The sequence below is a fragment of the Diaphorina citri genome, unplaced genomic scaffold, assembly GCF_000475195.1.
Source record: "Diaphorina citri unplaced genomic scaffold, Diaci psyllid genome assembly version 1.1 scaffold194, whole genome shotgun sequence".
In the NCBI taxonomy this organism is placed as follows: domain Eukaryota; kingdom Metazoa; phylum Arthropoda; class Insecta; order Hemiptera; family Psyllidae; genus Diaphorina; species Diaphorina citri.
The window spans coordinates 7,163-20,138 of NW_007377631.1; the positions used below are offsets into that span (position 1 = coordinate 7,163).

At 40.2% G+C, this 12,976-nt stretch overlaps 1 protein-coding gene and 1 long non-coding RNA gene across 2 annotated transcripts in view; both read right to left on the bottom strand.

The window, feature by feature from the left end:
• Nucleotides 1-1,217: 1,217 nt before the first annotated feature.
• Nucleotides 1,218-12,976, bottom strand: part of LOC103505776 (tyrosine-protein kinase Shark) — a 21,205-nt gene continuing 9,446 nt past the window's right edge. Inside the window, exons 10-19 of the mRNA XM_008470139.3 lie at nucleotides 12,668-12,832; nucleotides 12,118-12,282; nucleotides 11,453-11,664; nucleotides 11,199-11,362; nucleotides 8,151-8,251; nucleotides 7,386-7,532; nucleotides 6,328-6,436; nucleotides 5,549-5,720; nucleotides 1,543-1,669; nucleotides 1,218-1,310 (exon numbers count right to left, since the gene is read on the bottom strand). Of these exons, the coding sequence (XP_008468361.1) occupies nucleotides 1,305-1,310; nucleotides 1,543-1,669; nucleotides 5,549-5,720; nucleotides 6,328-6,436; nucleotides 7,386-7,532; nucleotides 8,151-8,251; nucleotides 11,199-11,362; nucleotides 11,453-11,664; nucleotides 12,118-12,282; nucleotides 12,668-12,832 (1,368 nt within the window). The 3' untranslated portion in view covers nucleotides 1,218-1,304. The remainder of the gene's footprint in view (nucleotides 1,311-1,542; nucleotides 1,670-5,548; nucleotides 5,721-6,327; nucleotides 6,437-7,385; nucleotides 7,533-8,150; nucleotides 8,252-11,198; nucleotides 11,363-11,452; nucleotides 11,665-12,117; nucleotides 12,283-12,667; nucleotides 12,833-12,976) is intronic.
• Nucleotides 3,149-3,882, bottom strand: LOC113465989. The gene is made up of 2 exons (XR_003390546.1): nucleotides 3,766-3,882; nucleotides 3,149-3,485 (listed from the first exon to the last, which is right to left on the bottom strand). It is a non-coding gene; the product is annotated as an uncharacterized LOC113465989 (long non-coding RNA).

Here is a 12,976-nt window from a genome sequence, read left to right on the forward strand (position 1 = left end):
TTTTCACCTGCCTTAGGCCCGGTACGAGTGTTTTTTCGACGAAGAAAAAGATAATAATAAACGATTCAAATTTGAATCGTTTATTATTATCTTTTTCTTTTCTGTTTTTCGCCTGCCTTAGGCCCGGTACGAGTGTTTTTTCGACGAAGAAAAAGATAATAATAAACGATTCAAATTTGAATCTTTTATTATTATCTTTTTCTTTTCTGTTTTTCACCTGCCTTAGGCCCGGTACGAGTGTTTTTTCGACGAAGAAAAAGATAATAATAAACGATTCAAATTTGAATCTTTTATTATTATCTTTTTCTTTTCTGTTTTTCACCTGCCTTAGGCCCGGTACGAGTGTTTTTTCGACGAAGAAAAAGATAATAATAAACGATTCAAATTTGAATCTTTTATTATTATCTTTTTCTTTTCTGTTTTTCACCTGCCTTAGGCCCGGTACGAGTGTTTTTTCGACGAAGAAAAAGATAATAATAAACGATTCAAATTTGAATCGAAAAAATAAATAATTTTTAAAAAAGTAAAGATAATTATGTTTATATTCAAATTACCTCTCGTTTTCTTTTTCTTTCATTTTACCCATCAATAAGGTAAGCTATAGAGGCGATAGCACGTTGAATGCACCAGTTCCCAAATTTTTGAGAACACCGCCCCGAAAATGGTGAAGTCTCAACTTGATTTCGAGGAACAGGAGAGTAATGGTCAAAAAAAAAAATATATCTCCTTTATTTCCCAATTGTCTACTATTACAAATGTCCTGGAAAACGAAAAATTCGTAAGATCTGCACAAATCATATGAACTAGAGATGCGACTTTTGACTCATCTTTGGGATTGAATCCCAACTGAGCTACTCAGTAAAAGGAACTACTCTTTTTTCAACTCGCTCAAGTAGAGATGCGACTTTTGACTCATCTTTGGGATTGAATCCCAACTGAGCTACTCAGTAAAAGGAACTACTCTTTTTTCAACTCGCTCTTTGACTCCCGACTCTTCTCTGATACTTTCTACGCAGGGCACATGCGCGGAATCGTGGTATACCCCCCCCCTTCATCATACCGTCCGATTTGGGTGAAAAACAGAAAAGAAAAAGATAATAATAAAAGACTCGTGAGGACAATTGAGTAGCTACTTTAATCGAGTAGCGACCAGTGGCGGCATTAACAGAGTTAAAAGAAAAATTATAGATATGTCAGAAATAGTACAGGAGGCTCTTACTCGTAGTAATGCTGTGAAGCTCTCAGCTTCACCACAACTAAATCATGCTTTAGATTTTTTTTAGATTACTTTCCAAGCCAAAATGTCAGATCTAGAAAGAAAGCAATGAAAAACATGAACAGGGGAAAAATATGATGAACAACATCTGTGCGACAAAGATAACACGAGTCTTTTTAAAAGAAGTTTGATAGGGTACGCGTTTCTTGTGTCAGTCTCTTCCAGGCATACTAACGAGCAAAATGCAACAGCTACTTCACAAAGAACTAATAAACGGGTCAAGGAAATATGTATAAAATTAGGTATATCACTAAACCGGTACTTACATCGGAACCTTTCATTTCACCATAGGGTTGCTGCCCGAAGGAATACATCTCCCACAGTGTGATTCCAAAACTCCAAACATCGCTGGCACTTGAGAATCTACCGAAGTTGTACGACTCAGGAGCATACCTGCAAATGAAAAATATTATTTACTGGCTCTGTGATTTGTAGAAATGACTAAAAGGCTCCTAAGAGACATTGAATGTCCGATTGGTCGCAAAATGTAATCTAATGATAAGAGACCCAAAATCTCATAAGAACGGACCCAAAATCTTTTCAGCAGCTCTTCCAAATTTCACGAAAATCGGACAAACCGTTAGGTGGCAAAAACTGAAAACCAGATTTGCAGGCAAACCATATTATTGCGTTAATTAAATGGCACTTTACTTGGAAGGTAGAGCGCCTACGTTGTAAACGCTCGGTACCGAAGGTTCGTTCTCGGACATTCTCGGTACGTCTGGCTTTCTCCTATCCTATCCCTTTTTCAATTCGGGGACGATACGACCATAGCAATTACAGTTCTATCTACCCATCAAACATCTAAAAAAAAGTTGGGATAAAATATAGAACACACTTACTTGGTACTGTTCGTAATTTCCTACCCGGTTTCTAAGTAGGTTCTACCCGGATATAATCCCATTTTGGTTACTTGGTACTGTTCGTAATTTCCTACCCGGTTTCTAAGTAGGTTCTACCCGGATATAATCCCATTTTGGTTACTTGGTACTGTTCGTAATTTCCTACCCGGTTTCTAAGTAGGTTCTACCCGGATATAATCCCATTTTGGTTACTTGGTACTGTTCGTAATTTCCTACCCGGTTTCTAAGTAGGTTCTACCCGGATATAATCCCATTTTGGTTACTTGGTACTGTTCGTAATTTCCTACCCGGTTTCTAAGTAGGTTCTACCCGGATATAATCCCATTTTGGTTACTTGGTACTGTTCGTAATTTCCTACCCGGTTTCTAAGTAGGTTCTACCCGGATATAATCCCATTTTGGTTACTTGGTACTGTTCGTAATTTCCTACCCGGTTTCTAAGTAGGTTCTACCCGGATATAATCCCATTTTGGTTACTTGGTACTGTTCGTAATTTCCTACCCGGTTTCTAAGTAGGTTCTACCCGGATATAATCCCATTTTGGTTACTTGGTACTGTTCGTAATTTCCTACCCGGTTTCTAAGTAGGTTCTACCCGGATATAATCCCATTTTGGTTACTTGGTACTGTTCGTAATTTCCTACCCGGTTTCTAAGTAGGTTCTACCCGGATATAATCCCATTTTGGTTACTTGGTACTGTTCGTAATTTCCTACCCGGTTTCTAAGTAGGTTCTACCCGGATATAATCCCATTTTGGTTACTTGGGTACTGTTCGTAATTTTCATTATTATCGTGAACGTCTTTTCATTTTCACGCGGTACCCTGTATATCGAGTAGATTGGTACCCTGTATATGGAGTAGATTTTGGAGTTCAAAGAAGTGGCAGAAGAAGAGGAGAATAAATAAAAAGAAAAAAAAAATATTTCATCCATCATATACGTAAACAAGTTTTAATGTTTATTTGTTTATTATATTATGAATGCTGTTCTTCACTGTTTATTTTATGTTCGTTTTTTTTTTCTTCCTCTTCTTCTTCTTCTTCTTCTTCTTCTTCTTCTTCTTCTTCTTCTTCTTCTTCTTCGTGCGACTACACTTCCAATGTGCGACAGGCCTCATACACGGTGATACGGAATGACAATTGACGTGTTCTTCAGTCTAACTCAGATGTGTCAGCGGTACCAACTCCTGAAGGTTCGTATAGTCCAGCGAGAAGATGGTTGCCAGTTGAGAGAACGTGGGTCGATCCCTGGGCTGTAGCGCCCAGCACTGTTCCATAGTCTGATAGATCTCCTGCGGACACTGCTCGGGACGAGCCAACCTCTCGCCTCGGTCTATGAATGAAATGACCTGTAGGAGACAAATCGATATGATGAGAATACTTTCCAAGCCAAAAGAGCAACCTCCGTGGCCGAGTGGGTATCACACTACGCTTGCACGCAGGAGGTTCGGGTTCGATTCCCGGCTCGACCGAGGTTTTTTTTTCGGCTCTGTGCTTAGAGTTCGGGGTGCACTCAGCCTCGTGAGGACAATTGAGTAGCTACTTTAATCGAGTAGCGACCAGTGGCGGCATTAACAGAGTTAAAAGAAAAATTATAGATATGTCAGAAATAGTACAGGAGGCTCTTACTCGTAGTAATGCTGTGAAGCTCTCAGCTTCACCACAACTAAATCATGCTTTAGATTTTTTTTAGATTACTTTCCAAGCCAAAATGTCAGATCTAGAAAGAAAGCAATGAAAAACATGAACAGGGGAAAAATATGATGAACAACATCTGTGCGACAAAGATAACACGAGTCTTTTTAAAAGAAGTTTGATAGGGTATCGAACCCGCGACCTAGGGCTTACGGATGGACACGCCACCCTCGAAGCTACCTAACAGCCTAACGCAAACGGATCGACTTGACTGAACGTGTTTTAAGGTCTACTTTGCCTTGTGGGGAAAATAAGTAGCTACCTATGTCATTATTGTTTTATCCTCAAGTAGGTAGTTCAAAATTCAAAATAACAAATTGATGATTTTTGTTCTTTCTGCTTACAAAGGAAGTGAGTGAATAAAAAGGTAAATTCGAATAAAAAATTTTTCTTAAAATAAACGAAATTATTAACACTTGGCTGGTTCCTTTCCGCTTAGTGCTGTCCATATGTATTTGTATTTGTGTTCAAAATCACCGAAAAAATAATGTCATTACCAGCACATGCGTCAAATAATACTAATTTCTAATTTTTGTAATTAATAAATGGTAATTATTATTTTTTCTTATATTGGAACAACTTGTTTTAAGCGGACAGTCTAAATATAGCACTACTTGTATTTACAATTTTTTATCCATTTTCCCTACCTCCATATTTCAGAGAACTACAAAAGCGCTCCAGCCAAGTCCCATAAGAAGGACTGGTACCATGGCACATTGGACCGTTTGGAGGCGGTGGCGCTTTTGAAGCGAGCAGGAAACAAAGACGGTGCATTTCTAGTCAGGTTCAGTGACCGGAAGGGCTTTGTGCTCACCATGGTGTGTGCAGAGCAACCTTACCACTTCCAGATACAAAAACAGGTAAGGAAATTTATTAAAAATAATTATTCAGATAAGAATCTTCATAAAATAAATTAAAAAAAAAAGGCTCCTAAGAGACCTTGAATGTCCTATTGGTCGCAAAATGTAATCTAATGATAAGAGACCCAAAATCTTTTCAGCAGTTCTTCCAAATTTCACGAAAATCGGACAAACCGTTAGGTCGCAAAAACTGAAAACCAGATTTGCAGGCAAACCATATTATTGCGTTAATTAAATGGCACTTTACTTGGAAGGTAGAGCGCCTACGTTGTAAACGCTCGGTACCGAAGGTTCGTTCTCGGACATTCTCGGTACGTCTGGCTTTCTCCTATCCTATCCCTTTTTCAATTCGGGGACGATACGACCATAGCAATTACAGTTCTATCTACCCATCAAACATCTAAAAAAAAGTTGGGATAAAATATAGAACACACTTCCTTCATTCAACTATTTTAAGCCAGTCTAATTGGCTTAGGGTAGCGCGTCTGCCTTGTAAGCGCTAGTTTGCGGGTTCGATTCCCGCCTGGGGCGGATTTTATGCTCAACGGAGATAAAATATAAACTCACCATTTGATGGGCCATCGTCCGCCATGTGTGGCTTTATAGTAGTTCCGTTCAGAGTTGACGGTCTTTTCAATTCGGGGACGATACGACCTTAGCAATTACAGTTCTATCTACCCATCAAACATTTAAAAAAAAGTTGGGATAAAATATAGAACACACCTCCTTCATTCAACTATTTTAAGCCAGCCTAGTTGGCTTAGGGTAGCGCGTCTGCCTTGTAAGCGCTAGTTTGCGGGTTCGATTCCCGCCTGGGGCGGATTTTATCCTCAACGGAGATAAAAAAATAAACTCACCATTTGATGGGCCATCGTCCGCCATGTGTGGCTTTATAGTAGTTCCGTTCAGAGTTGACGGCTCGTGATAATCCGAAGTCACTGATCTTGGCCTGATGTCTGGAAGCGAGCAATATGTTCCGGGCCGCCAGATCTCGATGAACGAACTTTTGATCTTCTAAATATTGCATACCTGCAAACAAAATATTAATTGAAATTTTTAGACTGCAAAGAAAAACATTTGGCTTTCTTTTTTGATATAGCCACCCCCCCTCCCTGGTTAGCTTGGTTGGTAGCCCGTCTGCCTAGTAGGCGCTAGGCCGCGGGTTCGACTTCCATCGGGGTGGATTTTATCCTGAATAGTTAATGTTCGTTCTAGGAACGACTGACTTTCTCTTCTCCTTTCTCCTCTTCTTTTTCGGGACGATAAGACCTTAGCAGTTTCAGTTCCCTCTGTCAAATCTCTATTTTTTTCGTTTTTTTTTTACATTACTCCCTGTTTAAGGTCCCCCAGCCAGACTAAGCTGGTCTACTGTCTACTTCCTTGTTAGGGTCCTCTAGCCAGACCTTACTATACCTATCACTAACAAGGCATATATTCGACTCACCTAGAGCTATTTGGGATGCCCACAGTTTGAACTCATAGTTAGGATCAACTTTGTCGGGATTTTGCTTAATGTAGGTCAACATAGAACCTAGTGGTACCAACTCCTGAACCTGAAAACAAAAAATCGAATTAAATAAATGTCATAGTAAAAAATTGAAATACCTATCACTAACAAGGCATATATTCTACTCACCTAGAGCTATTTGGGATGCCCACAGTTTGAACTCATAGTTAGGATCAACTTTGTCGGGATTTTGCTTGATGTAGGTCAACATAGAACCTAGTGGTACCAACTCCTGAACCTGAAAACAAAAAATCGAATTAAATAAATGTCATAGTAAAAAATTGAAAAACCTATAGTATTGAAATTGAAACATGTCCGCTGAAAACAACACATTCATTCTTCTTGGACCGATAAAACTTACGTCCCTCCCGAAGAGTTAGCGATTTTCACCGGATTTCATCCTAAAAAGATATAGAATAGAATAGAATATACCTTGTTTATACTACCAGCATATGACTGAAAAGTCCCTTTACTCTCGCAGTCTAAACAAGGTCTTATATATTTGATTGGTAATAACATTACATTTTATGGAACATAGGTCAGCATAGAGCCTAGTGGTACCAACTCCTGAACCTGAAAACAAAATATCGAATTAAATAAATGTCATAGTAAAAAAATTAAAAACCTATAGTTTTGAAATTGAAACATTTCCGCTGAAAACAACACATTCATTCCTCTGGGACCGATAAAACTTACGTCCCTCCCGAAGAGTTAGCGATTTCCACCTTGGGCGGATTTCATCCTAAACAGATAGGTACGCATCTTTTTACTTTCTATTAGGATTTCATCCTATCTGTTTGATTCCAGATACAGACAGGGTAATCTGAATGGATGGAATCTTTCTCTTACCCTAAATTATTTCTCCCTTCCATTTCGGGAAAATAAGACCTTGGCAGATATAGTTCCCTCTACCAAAATCAAACCTCTTGAGGGGAAAATCACCTCTTTTGGAGGACCGGGGAAGAGATATCTACATACCATCAGAAGTGTGGAACCCATGGAAATGTTGATCAGTTTGACTATACAATGATGATGGATGGATGGAATCTTTCTCTTACCCTATCTTAATTCTCCCTTCCATTTCGGGAAAATAGGACCTTGGCAGTTACGGTTCCCTCTACCAATATCAAACCTCTTGAGGGGAAAATCACCTATTTTGGAGGACCGGGGAAGAGATATCTACATACCATCAGAAGTGTGGAACCCATGGAAATGTTGATCAGTTTGACTATACAATGATGACGGAGCCCCATCATGAGTTTGGCCTCCCTCAGGAAGTCATTCTTATTACTAGACATGTACTCCTTTCTCAGAGTTTTAACAGCTACATCAGTCTGCAACAAAACAAACGTTTGTATGTAACCTTTGTTGTAAAAAATATACATCTATAAAAAAAAAAAAATAATAATAATAAAAAACAAACAGTTTACACATGTGGTTAACGTTAATTTTGAGAGGACACGGTTAGCTAAGAGGTAACACTGCCTGTTATGCAAAAGGTTCCGGGTTGGAATCCCACCAACAAAAAATTGCACATGACGATTGCAAATATTTCACCAGGGTACTCTTTGGTGTTCTCGTATTGACCTGAAGTATTTTATCGCCCATCTCATGAGGGACATACTACGGGATGGACATGCTACGACACAGACCATACGAGTCCAATGTAGCAGCTGCTTCACTGCTACGAAATAATAAAAACTTATCTTTTTTTCAATATGATTTCATTATTTTTTGTTACATTTGATGTTGGAATATTTTGTATGCCTTCTTTTACACTCACATATTCCTGGCCCATAAGCTGTTGCAAAGTTACCACTTACCTCAAAACATCTTTTTTTTTCAATATTATTTCATTATTTTTTGTTACACTTGATGTTGGAATATTTTGTATGCCTTCTTTTACACTCACATATTCCTGGCCCATAAGCTGTTGCAAAGTTACCACTTACCTCAAAACCTTCTTTGCTTTGTAGAATCCCCCGATACACAGATCCGAACTCTCCTTCCCCGAGAATATCCTTGAGTATAATGTTCTCTTCGGGAATAATGTCTGAAATATGCACACAGAGGATTTAGAATGATAAATGAATGTTTTTATTGGTTTAGGTAAATTAATGCAGGTGACCGTAACATACAAACCAACGTCATTTGATTTGAACTGCAAAGGGAATTGAACACAAATTACAAATACATATGGACAGCACTAAGCGGAAAGGAACCAGCCAAGTGTTAATAGTTTCGTTTATTTTAAGAAAATATTTTTATTAGAATTTACCTTTTTATTCACTCACTTCCTTTGTAAGCAGAAAGAACAAAAATCATCAATTTGTTATTTTGAACCACCTATTTGAGGATAAAACAATAATGGCATAGCTACTTATTTTCCTCACAAGGCAAAGTAAGCCTTAAAACACGTTCAGTCAAGTCGATCCGTTTGCGTTAGGCCGTTAGGTAGCTTCGAGGGTAGCGCGTCCATCCGTAAGTCCTAGGTCGCGGGTTCGATTCCTGCACGTGGCGAACTATATCCTAAACAGTTAGTTAGTTCTCGGGACGGCTGGTTTTCTGTTATCCTATTTTCTTTCTCTGTCAGCTCCCATGGCGCAGTGGTCACTGCACTCGCCTTGCACGCGGGAGGCCCGGGTTCGATTGCCGGCGGGGTCAAGAAATTCGTATCATCCAAATGATTGATTCCGTGACTGGATGTTGCGGGGGCCACTCAGCCTCGTGAGGAAAATGAGTAGCTATTGCATATAAATGCGCATAGCGACCGGTGCCAGCATGGTAGGTAAACATTGGATTTGCATAGGTAGCTACTTATTTTCCCCATAAGGCAAAGTAGGCCTTGAAACACGTTCAGTCAAGTCGATCCGTTTGCGTTAGGCCGTTAGGTAGCTTCGAGGGTAGCGTGTCCAACTGTCCATCCGTAAGCCCTAGGTCGCGGGTTCGATTCCTGCACGTGGCGAACTTTATCCTAAACAGTTAGTTCTCGGGACGGCTGGTTTTCTGTTATCCTATTTTCTTCCTCTGTCAGCTCCCATGGCGCAGTGGTCACTGCACTCGCCTTGCACGCGGGAGGCCCGGGTTCGATTCCCGGCGGGGTCAAGAAATTCGTATCATGCAAATGATTGATTCCGTGACTGGATGTTGCGGGGCCCACTCAGCCTCGTGAGGAAAATGAGTAGCTATTGCATATAAATGCACATAGTGACCGGTGCCAACATGGTAGGTAAACATTGGATGTTAGGATTATTGAGATAGGTATTGGGAAAAATCCTACAATGCCGCAGTGAGCACCAAAGTTGTGACATAATAACACAAAGAAACTGCATTTACATTTTTTACATATTTTGTTTAGTAACTTACTCAGTAGTCGTTCTACTTCCAGATGGCCTGCTTGTCTTGCTAGTTCTGCTGGGGTTTCATTGTCCTGTGTGCGAGGTCTGATTGGAGCATTCAACGCCATGAGAACCTGAAATATTAAGAACCAAGATGGTCAAACTGTAGTACATCTGGCTAGTCAATTAGGACACAATGAAATCCTCGAGATGTTTATATTGAACCACGCCAATGTCAACTGTCGAGATACCGAAGGTGAGATATTCAAGGAGCGCGGTAGCCCTCCGCTCCGCCAAGTCAAAACTGTTTGATAGAGGGAACTGTAACTGCTAAGATCTTAACCTATTATCGTCCCGAAAGCAAAGAGAGAAGGAAGCCGGGATAGGAGAAAGCCAGTCGTTCTGAGAACGAACCTTATCTGTTTAGGATAAAATCCTCCTCAGGAATCGAACCCGCCACCTAGTGCTTACCAAGGCAAACACACTAACTTCTAAGCTAACTAGGTTGGCAAGTACCACTGTAGTAATTTATTAGTTCTTTGCAAAATAGCTGTTTCTCTTCAAACTCCTTATCAGTCCATTCCAAGCAGTCCTATTGTGTGTGTGTCTTTTTTTCTTCAAACTATCGCCCAAATAACCCCCTTCTCCCCATCAGGTTACACCCCCCTGCATTACGCGTGTCAAAGTAATCTGCCCAGCACAGTGAGGATTCTCATCACGGCAGGCGGGGCTAATGTTCAGCTAAGAAATACCAAGACTGGCCGGGTTCCCCTACACGAAGCAGCCAGTGGCGGACACAAGGATGTGGTCCTGGTAAGGGTCCTTTTCTTCTTTGCGAATAAGCTGGTTTAACACTAGAATACCAGGTCGTTCTCGCCGGTAACCTCTGCCTTGGGTCCGAGGGATATCATTAGGTGTATTTTCATTTCGGAAAACTGACCCCTGGAAAATTGATCACTGCTCCATTTTTTTCGGCTCTCTGCTTGGAGTTCGGGGTGCACTCAGCCTCGTGAGGACAATTGAGTAGCTACTATAATCGAGTAGCGACCAATGGCGGGATTATCAGGGTAAAATGATGATACGAGTAGGCGGAAAAATAATAGTAAAGGAGGCACTTAGTAATGTTGTGATACCCTCTAAAGTTGTGAAGAAGCTCTCTGCTTTACCACAAAGATTCATGATTTGTATTTTAAATGTTTCAGGTTCTCATGGCGTTGAATGCTCCAATCAGACCTCGCACACAGGACAATGAAACCCCAGCAGAACTAGCAAGACAAGCAGGCCGTCCTTGAGTATAATGTTCTCTTCGGGAATAATGTCTGAAATATGAACACAGAGGATTTAGAATGGTAAATGAATGTTTTTATTGGTTTAGGTAAATTAATGCAGGTGACCGTAACATACAAACCAACGTCATTTGATTTGAACTACAAAGGGAAACCTTATTGAATGGTAAATTAAGATTTTATGCTCCCTTCGCTTCGTCAGGATTTGAATGCAAGTAGGTAGGTAGTTTCTCAATAGAGAAGTTTTTTTTTTAGTTTTTTTAACCCTCGGAAAAACGGTCATTCCTTAATAAGCAATGCTTTGATAGCACATGAAACGTGTAAGGAAATTTTCAAAATGAAACAGAGAAACAAATAGACAGAAAAAATTACTCACCATCTACAGGTGTAGGTGGTAAGGCAGGGCACGGGGGTAACATCTCTGGAATGCCAAGCTCACTCGGACTGCCCTTTAGTCTCCTTTGGGCTGCCCTAAATTTCCCCGGCAAGGGTAATGTTGCACTGGTGTCTATCAATTCTGGGTCTCTGTTTAGCCCTGACCTCAGCGGGCTGTTCCCATTGAAGTCTGGGTCTCTATTTAGCCCTGGCCTCAGGGGGCTGTTCCCATTGAGGTCTGGTCGGGGGTCTGACCTCAGCGGGCTGTTCCCATTGAAGTCTGGGTCTCTATTTAGCCCTGGCCTCAGGGGGCTGTTCCCATTGAGGTCTGGTCGGGGTGAACTACCAAAGTCTGGCCTGAGTGAACTGCCACCGTTTAGATCTATTCTGTTTGGACTGCCCAGTCTGTCACCGATCAAATGAACTCGGGGAGTTTTCTTTCGGTTGGGGAGTGTTGTTGAGAAACCCTGATATACAAAAAGATTTGAAGGATTGAAGAATAAACAAGTTTTATACAGATTAACGAAGTTAAGCAATGTCGTGTATGGTTGAAATCTGGATAGGACACTCAGCTGATTTTCTTTCGGTTGGGGAGTGTTGTTGAGAAACCCTGATATACAAAAAGATTTGAAGGATTGAAGAATGAACAAGTTTTATATAGATTAACGAAGTTAAGCAATATTAACGAAGTTAAGCAATGTCGTGTATGGTTGAAATCTGGATAGGACACTCAGCTGATTTTGCTCTCCAAGCTCTTTTTTTTAGGTTTGATGAGAGGAACTGTAATTTCCAATGTCTTATCATCCCAAAATCGAAGAGAGAAGAATGACAGGATATATGAAACAAAGCAGGCACGCTACCCTCAAAGGTAGTAGCTAGGCTGACTGACTATTTCCTTTCAGACACTGTCACTGACTTACCCTATTGAAAAGGGAGGGTGGTAGTTCTGGCAGGGGTGGTTTAGGCAGGGGAGGTACTGGCACTTGTAGCGTTGTAGGGAGACCATCGGGACATGCTATGTAGTGATCTATGACGTGCTCCAGCGAGTCCAAGTATGGTCCGTCATCGATGAAGTAAAAGTCACCCTGAAAAATAGTAAGAATAGGTATAAAATTCTCTTTAATAATAGACCTTAATGTAGGTGAGGTTTTAAAGTTGAGCAGAAAAAAAAAAAAAAAAAAAAAAAAAAAAAAAAAAAAAAAAAAAAAAAAAAAAAAAAAAAAAATAGGACACTGAGCTGATTTTGCTCTCCAAGCTCTTTTTTTAGGTTTGATGAGAGGAACTGTAACTTCCAATGTCTTATCATCCCAAAATCGAAGAGAGAAGAATGACAGGATATATGAAAGCCAAACCGAACTTATTAATAGGAGGGAATCGAACTCGCGACCTGGCGCTTACAAAGCAGGCACGCTACCCTCAAAGGTAGTAGCTAGGCTGACTATTTCCTTTCAGACACTGTCACTGACTTACCCTATTGAAAAGGGAGGGTGGTAGTTCTGGCAGGGGTGGTTTAGGCAGGGGAGGTACTGGCACTTGTAGCGTTGTAGGGAGACCATCGGGACATGCTATGTAGTGATCTATGACGTGCTCCAGCGAGTCCAAGTATGGTCCGTCATCGATGAAGTAAAAGTCACCCTGAAAAATAGTAAGAATAGATATAAAATTCTCTTTAATTACTTATAGACCTTAATGTAGGTGAGGTTTTAAAGTTGAGCAAAAAAAAAAAAAAAAAAAAAAAAAAAAAAAAAAAAAAAAAAAAAAAAAAAAAAAAAAAAAAAG